The following is a 12,343-nucleotide window of genomic DNA, read 5'->3' on the forward strand; positions in this document are numbered from 1 at the left end:
ATGCTCAGTGATAGCCAGTTTAATTTTTTGTCTTTTCATTTTCCCCTGCCTTTGCTTAATCATCCATATGGATGCATCTTTTTTACATGTTATTTCAAATGAACATCATAGTAGTTGTATTTGTTGAATTCACTACTATCCCATTTTATAGCCCAAAGAAATGAAACAAGTTACCAAAGGACTCACACAGAGTAGGTGGCCCAGCCAGACTAGAAACACAAACTAGTCTAATTCCAACTTAAGCATTTTTTCATTTCACCACAGCTATAACTGGCAAATACTGATGATCATTTACCTTAAGGAGTCAGCCCATGAAAGAGTGTTCTTTTTTACTATAATTGGTGGTTAATACGACTCATCTTTCTTGAAACTGCGCTAGGTTATGTCATATGGCCAGTCCTTCATAAATCCCCATAACTTCTTAGTCCTTTGTCCAAAGTTGGCTAACAGTAAGAGCATAGGATGAGAATTTGGAAGAACCAGGTTCCCTTGGCAGGATTACATTGTAGTAACTGTGTGAATGTATGTGGAATTTCACTTCTCTGAACCTCAGTTCCCTCATGTATAAAATTAGGATGATCTTGCCCGCTCTGTTTGTTTTATAAGGCTGTTTTATTACCCAATAAAAACAAAACAGTTAGCTTCTAGAGGTTAATAGCAACATCTTTATCATTTTTTAGTCACGGAAACTACTGTTGGGCCAGACGTAATGTGGTAAAATGTGAAGAGCAAACGAGATGTATTTTGAGAAGATGCTTTGTAGAATACAATTTTCTAAAAAGAATACAGGTGTGAGTTTTTATTTGGTGACTATTGTGCCTCCTCTGAAAGATTTACCCTTTGTTCTTTGTGTTTCTCCTAGGACCACTGAGGTTCCTCTCCCAGACAGAATCTGTCACTGCCTTCATGGGCGACACAGTGCTACTCAAGTGTGAAGTCATTGGGGAGCCAATGCCAACAGTACACTGGCAGAAAAACCAACAAGACCTGACTCCCATCCCGGGCGACTCCCGCGTGGTGGTCTTGCCCTCTGGAGCCTTGCAAATCAGTAGACTTCAACTGGGAGACATTGGAATCTATCGATGCTTAGCCCGGAATCCAGCCAGCTCAAGAACAGGAAATGAAGCAGAAGTCAGAATCTTATCAGGTATTGCTGATAAGATTAGTGTTCTTTATTCTCTTCAGAATTATATTTTCTAGAGTTGTTTGAGCAATTTTTCCTTTAACACATATTTAGTAGTTGTTTTTAAGTTCTGTATTGTGTATTGGGTTTAGTTTTATATTTTTTTCTTCTTTTCTAAGTGAACCGTTAGATGAGGGTATGCCAAAAGCTTTTCTTATCTTTCCATGGTTTGTAGTTGAACTTTCTGGTACAACAGAAACAGGTATTTTTCTTATATTTGGCTTCATTCACTCACTCATTCCATTAATAGTTAATGAGTGCTTTTTTCTGCAAAGCCCAATGCTAAACATTTTAATGTTATTTCATTTTCCTCTGGTAATAGTCTAAGAGGTAGTTATTGTTATCCCCTTTTTCAGAGGATGAAGGTGAGGCTTAGCAAGGTTAAGAGTCTTCCCCAGATTAATATGAAAATTCATTTGCTTATCCATTCATACACTCATTTCTGAGAAGCATTGTGCTAAGTACTAGGGATACAGCAATGACTAAGACTGACACAGAGCCTGGCTTATATAGAATTCTGGGTGAACATGGACATACAAGTAATTACAATAAAGTGTGATTGATATTACGATAAGGAAAATGTTTCTCTCCATCTGTTATCTCCCCTTCTCTTCCCTGGAAAATCTCTAAGACTCTGGCCTCATTTTTCTCTCCTAAATAATCAGAGGTTAGAATGGATATTGTCTAAGATCTCTTCCAATAACTGCTACTATCTTATATCTATGTAATATCTATCAATACTTTCTCATTTAATTTTACTTGTAGGGTTTATTTAGACTCATTTGTGAGAATCACAAAGAAGGCAACACTTGAGTAATTGTAACAGACTCGCTGTCAAAGCACTGGCGTTGGCTCTTGTCTCCACATTCTGTATGTAGTGATCACTAGTCCTTCCGCTAGGTAGAGGGTAACATCCCCAAGTCATTCCAAATGCAGACTGGCAATGTGATTGAAAGTTTCCAGAGACCTTAATTAGGACATCTCTAAAACCACTTGTAACCCTTTTGTGGATTCTCTCCTCTGTTAGTCACAGGGATACTGACTTAAATGTGTCAATAACCATCAGTGACACTGATGGTTATCAGTGACACGTCAGCTGCCTTCCATCCTCTAGGCAGTGACAGATGCAAATGCAGCATTTATTCCCAACACGTACATGCATTTATTTACGCATCCATTAGATACACAAAAATTTTAAATATTTATATTCACACACCCTTAATAATGCATCTGAGGCAATCAGAGGCGAAGCCCAGGTAAGCCACATAGAAAATTGGCAAGAATATGTTTGACTATCTTAATATGACCGAAAAGTCTGTTTTCCAGTGGTATTAAGGGATAAAGTTGGACTAATTAAATATTAAATATGAAATGGAAACATTTGAAAGACACAGACATAATCATCAAATCACCATTTACATTCGTTTCTTCACCTTGCAAAACACATTTGCATTGTAATCCATGGAGATTTATTTAAAGCCATATTTCATATTGTTAATTTGGCTAAAATCAAGAATATGTTGTTGTACTTTGGAGGTGTGTGGGTATTACTTACCTGAATGAAAACTCATATTTTTTTTTGAAATCACTACATCTAATGAGAATTTTTCTCCAAGTTCTATGAGTTCAAATATAAACTTCACAAAGAAGTTATGAGCTAAGGTAATAAACACACACACGTTATTAGCATACTTGATTAATCCTGTGTTGTATATTGTTGACCACATAAAGGACCTGCTGGAAGACCACGTTTGTCCCATTTATCCCAGAGTTTGCCAACTGGTTTAGAGGTCAAATTCACAAATCCACAACAAGTACAAAATTGAGTGAGAGAATGAGTAAATGAATGAATAAATGCTCAATCCCAGCTTCTTTTAGTTGCCATTTAGCGTTTCCTCATTTTTAAAATCGTGTTAATCCTTTCTGAATCAATTTCCACTTTCTATAAGTACCAGTTTGAGGAAGTCATAATTGCACAGGTATATTGCCCTTTCCCTATTGTAACATGTATTTAATAGGGTAAGATAGACACAGTTAAAATAGAAATCCATCATATTATTAACATGACTTAGAAGCATTAAAGTGGTACGTATATGGTTACCACTCTTTAAAAAAAATACATTCTTCCATGGCCATTTAAATATCATGTTGACTGATGAACTTACCTATTTTCCCTTTAGTTTGAAACATAAATGCCAATTTGAAGTTCTGCAACTTTGTTCAACACTTGTTTTTACCACAGTTCATAAAGAGTATTTTCATTTGTGTGCATATGTGTGGAGAGTTATCCATTTCTAAATAATATGTAATTTGATGCCCTTATTCAAGTTTATGTAGAATACATTTCAGGTTGCCACTTTTATGTATCAGGTGTCTAATATCACCAAGTAACAGAGATTTATTAAATTCAGATTTTAAGAATCAAATAGTTGTTTTGAAATGCTGTCTTCCAGCAAGCAGTTGCAGTTTATTCACTACATAAATACTTTACTCAACAAGCTTTTGAGTGAATCTTATGTACCTGTCATCACACAGGTTACTAGGAATACAAAGTTGAAAGATAATGCCCCCGCAAACGGTTGTCTAGTGGGTGAAATAGATAAAGCAAGTAGACCGTTCTTTGAAAGAAGAAATACAGAGTGCCATCCCCTTACATAAGAGAGAAAAGCAATGTGCCAGTCTCGAAGAACAAGTAGTAGCTAGGCCAAGAGAAGACTACACCAGGAGGAAAGAACCACATCAGCAAAACACAGAGAAAATAGAGATAAAAGCTTTTCAGAGGAACTGCATGCATTCAGAGGAACTGCACGCATTCAGAGGAAATGCACGCATTCTGTTTAACTGAGTCATAGGGCATAGGAAGTGTTGAAGGAGGAGAAATTGGAAGTAAGGACGATAAACTGAAGGAAGAAAGATACGGTGGAATGTACAGCATTAATTCTGGAGAGAAATGATCAAAAGCTGCTACTAAAGTGGTATCAGAAAGGATTCAGAGGGCTTCCCTGGTGGCGCAGTGGTTGCGCGTCCGCCTGCTGATGCAGGGGAACCGGGTTCGCGCCCCGGTATGGGAGGATCCCACATGCCGCGGAACGGCTGGGCCCGTGAGCCATGGCCGCTGAGCCTGCGCGTCCGGAGCCTGTGCTCCGCAACGGGAGAGGCCACAACAGAGGAAGGCCCGCATACCACAAAAAAAAAAAAAAAAAAAAGAAAGGATTCAGAAATGAAGATGGGTGGGGAGATATTAAGGACAAGTCTTGGAGACATATCAGATGTGCCTCAAGAGGGAGGGGATGGAGTCCACACTCAGATGAAGCTAGCCGCACTTTTCCTGAGATTAGGAGCAGGGTAGTGGTGTTATTGTGCTCAAATTAAATTACAAATTTTTTAAAGAGATTTTTCTCATAACATTGTATATTTTCAAGAGTAAATGAATAATTATTTGTTTCATTAAAAGGTAGAAAAATTGGTAACTAATTTGTTGATTAATGTTTGAAGACAAAATTATGGGGAATTATATATTTTTAACAGAGTAAGTTACTATTAAATTATTGTAAAGGATTTTTTTTTTGAAATATTGATAACAAAACAGAGTTGAGATGGTTTAAAATGTCTCTTTGTCTGTGATGGAGAATGCAGCAGGGATTGAAACAGCCATAGTGATCGTTAGGTCCACTTCATTCAGATCTCATCATGTCTGAGTGCCAAACAGTAGATTGAATTGATGAATTATAAATCTGCTTTGGGCACTAGGTTGACTAAAATAACTGGCCCATACACTGGAGCTCTGATTTCAGTTTTCTTAATGGCCTAATTGAATTGATCAATTGGTAATTCAATCTGTTGTTCATTCATTTAACTAAAATTAGATGATTCTGGATCCTGGATAGACGAGAACTAAATATCTGTGTAATTAGAGACATTGGCTTTTAATGGAATAAGTTGGACTAAAATATACTTTGAATGATTTTTCTCTATAATATTTATTTTTTATTGGAATAAATTTTAATAGAAACCATCCCAAAAGGCATATTATTTAAAAGGAAAACTGTGTTTTTTGGTTTTAAAAGAGTTTCAGAATATGTTCATCTCTAAGAATTTATTATTAACCAATGGATGCATTAAACTTTTTAGTTTGACGAAATATTACTTATGTTTCAAAGCTAATTACACTTTCCTACCATTTATTTGTATAATTTCTACAGAATAATACTCTGTAGAGGAAAACAAAGAAGTATTCTTTGTTTTGAAATTTACCATCGAGCCAGACAGTTAATTCATAGCCATATGACTAATATAAGGCAGGGAATGGTAAATTTAGGTAAATATGTCTAGTTCCAAATCAACACAGACAAGGGATACATCAATTCTAGGTAGAAAATTTGCAAAGTCTTTAGAGAGATTACTTTTGTAGGTCATCAGGAGATAACCATTTGTAGAATGATAATAGCAGGTGATCAATCTGGAGTTAGAAGCTGAACCTGCCTTATGGAGAACCTTGAGTCCCATGTCTAGGAATTTAGACTTGATTCTATTCACTTTATTCATGATCGGGGATCCTTAAAGGTTTTTGAACAATGGATTCAATGGCATAAAACACACTCAGAAAAACAGAAACGGGGAAGTGAAGAGCAAATCACATCAATGTATTACCTGATAGTTTTGTATTGTACTTAATTTGTATTGTTTTTCCCTGCTTTGAAGGATTTTCCCATGGTTTGCTTTCCTTCTTTAGGCTAGTTTTGACTAAAACTATTTCCTATGCCATGCTATAAACAGGACACACTTGGTCTTTCATAGACCCAAGTTGGATAAAATGATTTCTTCTGCTTCTCTCTTATCTGTACTTAGAAAAGAATAAGTAACAGACCATATTACCTTTAAACCATGTGAAGTTTGTGTTTCCTAATAAATATTATATCAGATGTAATCCAGATGGCATGAAGGGGTTAGCATGTGGACTATCATCTATCATTTCCATGGATTTGCTTCATATTGATTAATTAATATTTAAAATTCCCAGTTTGAACTATTATTATGATAAAAGTGTGAAAAGCACGGAGTCTGATACAAAAGTACGGACTGACTATCATCTATCATTTCCATGGATTTCATATTGATCAATTAATTAATATTTAAAATTCCCAGTTTGAACTATTATTATGATAAAAGTGTGAAAAGCACGGAGTCTGATACAAAAGTACAAATCTCAATTTCACCACTTGCAAGTTGTGCAATTAGAGCAAATTACTTAATCTAAGTCTTAATCTATTAACCTTGCAAAATGTAGAGAGTAATTTCATACAATTTCATAGGGTGGTTATGAGGCTGCAATTTTTTGGGCCACGTATAATGCCTAGAATTGCTAAGTCCTTAGGAACTATCATAATTACTTTGGCATCTTAGAAATTCCACTTTTAAAGATTTTGATTCTCATATCAAGATTATTTTTCTTTTATTAAGTTACCTGACTTTGATTCTGGATATCAAAGTATTCATTTACCTAGTGGTAGTTAATTACATGTTTTGTGCTATTTATCCATAGTACTCTTTATTTTCTTCATTTCCTTTTCACATCTGTTAGAAGTCAGAGTATCCTGCAACTATTTCCTCTCTAGTAACTCAATTGATACATGATTTTCACCCTTACCTCTCTGTCAACATCATTTCTTTGGCTATATGAAATATCGCAACAGACACTGGCTTAGAAATAAGAGTTAGCCAATAAATAAGACTTCTTAATATCTTATCTGTGTTAGTCATTGCCAATTCTTTTAATCCTCTAAAATCCTTAGTTTCCTTAGCTGTTTAGAAGTTGGACTAGATCACCCTTTCCAAATCTCATTACCAAGGATCTCTTTTATTATTTTATCCACATTCATCCACAACTCTGTCTTTATAATTGTAATGTTTAAGAGTAGAAGTTTGCTAGACAAATTCTAATTTTTCAAAACCATGAGGCCATGCTTAAATACAATTAAAGGTCAAAAATCAATCTCATAAAATAGACTTTTACATTTATATTTTTAAAAAAAATTTTAAGTCAGTTTATATTGTCATAGAAAGCAGACCAAAAGAAGATTTGATACTTTTTATTGTATAAACTGACTGCCCAGGCAGTGAACTGACCAAGTTCCATGTCATGAATTGCCCCCCTCCCCTCATATGATAACTTTATCCAGCCTTTTTGGGGAGCCTGAGCTGGGCAGAGCACAGAAACCAATGGACAAGCATGTTATATGAATTAGTTATTGTAAGTTAGGTCTTTTAGCCAATGCAAGATAACTGAGATAACCAGTGTTTCACACAGAGTTGAAGAAATCCCATTTAAATGCAACAAAGTCTCATATGTTAGCAAATCTAAGCTGACTTACTGGATATGTAAGACAACACGTAGACAGCGTCTGTTTGCTTTTTGAATTTGCTAAGAATAAATCTTCATCTCCCAATGCTATTTTGGGGGTGATCAACAAGGTCCAGAATTCCAAGTTGAAAGTACTTGGAATACTGGGAGATCTATGACATTTTTCTTGCCAAGTCTATCATTCTAATGTCACCAGTGATCTCTCCTTCACCAAATCCACTAGTTTATCTACGTTCTTCCTTGACCTTCAGTGAGCTTAGATATTGATTATACCATCTAATCTTAAATTTCATTCCCTAAATGAAATTTGCTATTTCACATAAGGTTAAAAGCAAAAACAATATGCTTGAGATTGCCCTCCACAAGGAGGAATAAACATTTCTTGAAAAGGAGAGAGCTTGTCTTTTCCTGAGTCTGCTGGGCTGACATATGGTCAGTTCTGCATTTACTAGGAATATGACATTAAGCAGCCCTGGGTGGGTGACTGAAGGGTCAGGTAGTCTTCCCTATTTCATAGACAAACAAGAGGGTTTCTCCAGGGGTGTGTGGAAGCAAAACCCATAACCTATGAGTGCAAAAGTCACAAAAATTAATGAAAGAACTGGTAGGACTTTCTTCTTTGGTTCTATTGGACATCAGTTTATTCCTCGAGCATTAAAGAAGACACATTTAATCAAGAGTTATGGGCACAACTTCGTTTATTCAACATTGGCCAAATAGGAAATATTTTGAATACTTTTGGTTCTTTATCAAAAATAAGAGAATAACAAATCCATTACTTTTCTGGAAAGTTATAAGTGCTGCTTTATGCATTTATATAAATTATGAAGATTTCTAGGTTCCCTAAACTAACTTTGACACAGCATAATGGCAACATTTGTTTTCTGGGATTGTACTGTCAGCTGTAAAATTAAAAAAAAAAAATCATTCTGTAAAAGAAAAATCACTTCCTTCAGATCTGCTGTAAAATGAAACTGATAGACTCAAAATTTGCCTGTGAGACAGAAGGGATATAACCACATGCCAATGATAGGAATAGACACTCCCTTTCTCCTTCCAAACTCTAACTACAAATAGCAGTATGTGTGTGTACATGGAGAAGGAAAGAGGAAATATGAACAGATGTAGGAGTATTTACAGACAGGGAATGCCATTTTTAGCACTGAATTTGTGTAAACAAGGAAGGAAAGTAATAGAATCCTAGAGCTTCTGAGAAATGGCTCCCTTCTTCCTCTCTGTTCAAAGCTCCTTGGCTTTCGGCCAGATGGAGATTTTGTTTTTTATTAAATAAATTTAGATTCCTGTGATCCGTGTGGATTAGGCTGGTTTTTAATGAAAGACACTCTAAAAGAGTTAGGAGGAGTTTCCTGGAATTTTTGGCTCAGAGCACGTATTAGGGTACCTACTTTAGTTTGAAAACACATGGTACCTGCTGAATTTCCTAAAACAGAACTTGATGGGGGATGGCTAAGCAGCCAGCAGGTGGACAGTAGGTTAGCTTGAAACTGAGGATACAGACAGAGGCTCTGTGAAGTTAAATTAATTTGTAACTCTTACGCCTGGGAAGAAATCAAAGAGAATATCCCATTGTAGCCCGCAGTGCCCTTTTATTTCCAATTGGAAAAGTGTTTGATATTCCACTGAGGCAGGAATTTAATAAAGAAAACAACAGTATACAATGAGGGAAAAAGGTTTTGCATTCAGAAAGCATAAAAATTAAAAGCAAATACTAGTTATTTTGAGGAGGACAGTCATTCAGTTGTAAAAACCAGGATTTTGTTTTCTTGCTGACACAGGTGCCAATGGTCCATCATTAAATTTCTCTATGCCTCAGTTATTCTTTGGATTCTGCCATGTTAAGTTTAGTGTTGATGTCCCTAAACAATAGTTTAGGAAAATGGCCCCATTAAAAAAAAAAAAAAAGTCATTGCAGGGTAAGTATGCCTTCCAGTTTTTACAAGATAGTCCTAGAATAATTATAAAGAGAGTTACCTTTCATTCTGAAACATATCCCAAGTTGCATAATTTATATATTCAACCTGGTCATGGATCATGAAGGAAGACAAAATTATGTGGCCCCGAGGCATTTGGGAAAACCTGTGAGTGCAGAGTCAAATCTAGCTTCGAGCTGGCCTCACAGATTCAATAAATTTGGCCAGTGTAAGGTCTAAAGATACCTTTTTTTTTGGGGGGGTGGGGGGTGGGGAGGTGGGGTGAGGAAATGTCTTTAAATGGAAAATATTCTCTCCACTTTCACTAGTGCACTTTCTCCATGCCTCTTTAGTGCATGGGCCCTGAGGATAGTTGAGTTCTTACTTCTGAATTCTGAAGTGTAGGTTCAATGTGTCAGTTTATTGATCCAGGATGCTTTTTAACTTGCAATGGTCTATTGCTGAAAGAGAGTGATGGGAAATATTTAAGTTTTGCACTGCTTTCCTAACTGCAAAATAATAATGATGATTGGTGAGGAGGAGGAGGAAAAGGAGGAGAAAAGGTATATTTAATTTATCAATTTCTACTTCTCCTTGAACGATGCAAAATTATCCCCATGTTGAAAGGAAATGGGCTTCTTGAATGCCTCAGACAACTGCTTAATTTGTTGAGACTGTGGCTATATCAGTTCTTCAAAGTATGGTCCATGAACTCCTGGCATTTCTCCAGATAATTTCAGGGGATCTGTGAGGTCAAACCTATTTCAACAATAATCCTAATGTGTTTGGGGGATATTTTTTCACTATGGTGACCTAAGAATGTCTTTGATGAAGCAGTAACAATTATTAATTTTATTAAATATTGATTCTTAAATACATGTCTTTCTAATATTCTGCATGTCAAAATGGGAAATATACATCAAGAATATCAAAGTACAGTGTTTTCTGAGGGGTAAATGCTTCCGTGATCATTTGAGTTTCAAGACGAATTAGCTGCTTTTTTTTGGGGGGGGACATCATTTTTACTTGAAAGGACAATCAGCAGGAAAACTGTAGCTGTTCAGACTTGAGTACTAGTTAGACATTTTCTCAAAAATGAACGAAGTGAGTCAGTCAGTGCAAGGAAAATAGTATTTGCTCCCAAGGATGAAGTTCATGCTTTTAAGACAAAATTAGAAATTTGGAAATCTTGTATCTGCCACTGGGATCTTGACAGCTTTGCAATATTAAAAGGCCTTTCTGATGGGATTGGTAGTGATAGTAACAAATGAGATTTTGTGATACTGTATAATGAAATGTGTCAACATTTGGAAGATATGTCCCATTCAGTGCACCATTCCAAATGACCATTGATTGATGTGACTAAATCAAGCGTGGGCAAAAAATATTTTCAAAATGCAAGATAGACCAATGGTTTTTTTTTTTTTTCTTTTTGCGGTACGCGGGCCTCTCACTGTTGTGGCCTCTCCCGTTGCGGAGCACAGGCTCCGGACGCGCAGGCTCAGCGGGCACGGACTCTCAACCATTGCGCCACCAGGGAAGCCCCAATGGATTTTTTTTTAATTATTTTTTTAAGGGAATTCCTTTATTTTTATTAATTAATTAATTAATTACTTTTGGCTGTGTTGGGTCTTCGTTTCTGTGCAACGGCTTTCTCTAGTTGTGGCAAGCGGGGGCCGTTCTTCATCGCGGTGCGCCGGCCTCTCACTATCGCGGCCTCTCTTGTTGCGGAGCACAGGCAGGCTCCAGACGAGCAGGCTCAGTAGTTGTGGCTCACGGGCCTAGTCGCTCCGCGGCATGTGGGATCTTCCCAGACCAGGGCCCGAACCCGTTTCCCCTGCATTGGCAGGCAGACTCTCAACCACTGCGCCACCATGGAAGCCCCAGACCAATGGATTTTTATATAATATAACACAAAATGTTTATTGATATGGTGTCAGGTTTCACATTACAACTAACTTTCAGGAAACTACTTATTGAGTTTTGGTGCAGTCTTGATAAAAATCTACAATTCTCTGAAAAGGCTATTAAAAATACACCTCCCTTTTCCAACTACATATCTATTTGAGGTCAGATTATTTTCATGTAATTCATCCAAATCAGCATATCAGAACAAAGTGAATGCAGAAAGTGACACAATCTAGTTATTTTCCTTTAAGACACATTAAAAATGTACAGAAATAAAAGGTACTACTAATAATTTTATTTTGGAAAGTATAGTTATTTTTTTAAATACTATTTTTGGTGAGATGTGAATATTTAATAAAAATATTTTAGGGCTTCCCTGGTGGCGCAGTGGTTGCGTGTCCGCCTGCCGATGCAGGGGAACCGGGTTCGCACCCCGGTCTGGGAGGATCCCACAGGCCGCGGAGCGGCTGGGCCCGTGAGCCATGGCCGCTGGGCCTGCGCGTCCGGAGCCTGTGCTCCGCGACGGGAGAGGCCACAACAGAGGGAGGCCCGCATACCACAAAAATATTTTAATCTGTTTTGATTTTTAATATGGTAACTATTTATAGCTATAACCGACATAAACAAAAGCTTTTGGGTGCTTCAATAATTTGTAAGAATACAAATGGTTCCTGAGACCAAACAGGTTGAGATCCACAGTTTATTATTCATTTTCCTGATGATTGTAGATCAGTCCTCTCTAACTCAGATAATAGATTAAGCCAAAGTAGGCCAAATTTACTATTTAAAAAGTTAGGAAGGAAGGAGGAAAGGAGGAAAGGAGAAAAGGAGGAAGGAAAAAAGAAAGAAAAGCATGAGTAAAAGCAGCATGTTGCCGTAAGGTGTTGCTAGAATTTAATGCGATCTGTGTATGTCAAAGGTCTGCATCACTGTAATGACTGCTTTCTCTTTATTTATGTA

General features: G+C 36.8%; 1 protein-coding gene across 1 annotated transcript in view; it reads left to right on the forward strand.

Annotated features, from left to right (window-relative positions):
• The window catches only part of DCC (DCC netrin 1 receptor), a 948,035-nt gene that overhangs the window by 238,954 nt on the left and 696,738 nt on the right, over positions 1-12,343 (forward strand). Inside the window, exon 6 of the mRNA XM_028479946.1 lies at positions 863-1,147. Within this exon, the coding sequence (XP_028335747.1) occupies positions 863-1,147 (285 nt within the window). The remainder of the gene's footprint in view (positions 1-862; positions 1,148-12,343) is intronic.

Source organism: Physeter macrocephalus, chromosome 19, assembly GCF_002837175.3.
Source record: "Physeter macrocephalus isolate SW-GA chromosome 19, ASM283717v5, whole genome shotgun sequence".
In the NCBI taxonomy this organism is placed as follows: Eukaryota; Metazoa; Chordata; class Mammalia; order Artiodactyla; family Physeteridae; genus Physeter; species Physeter macrocephalus.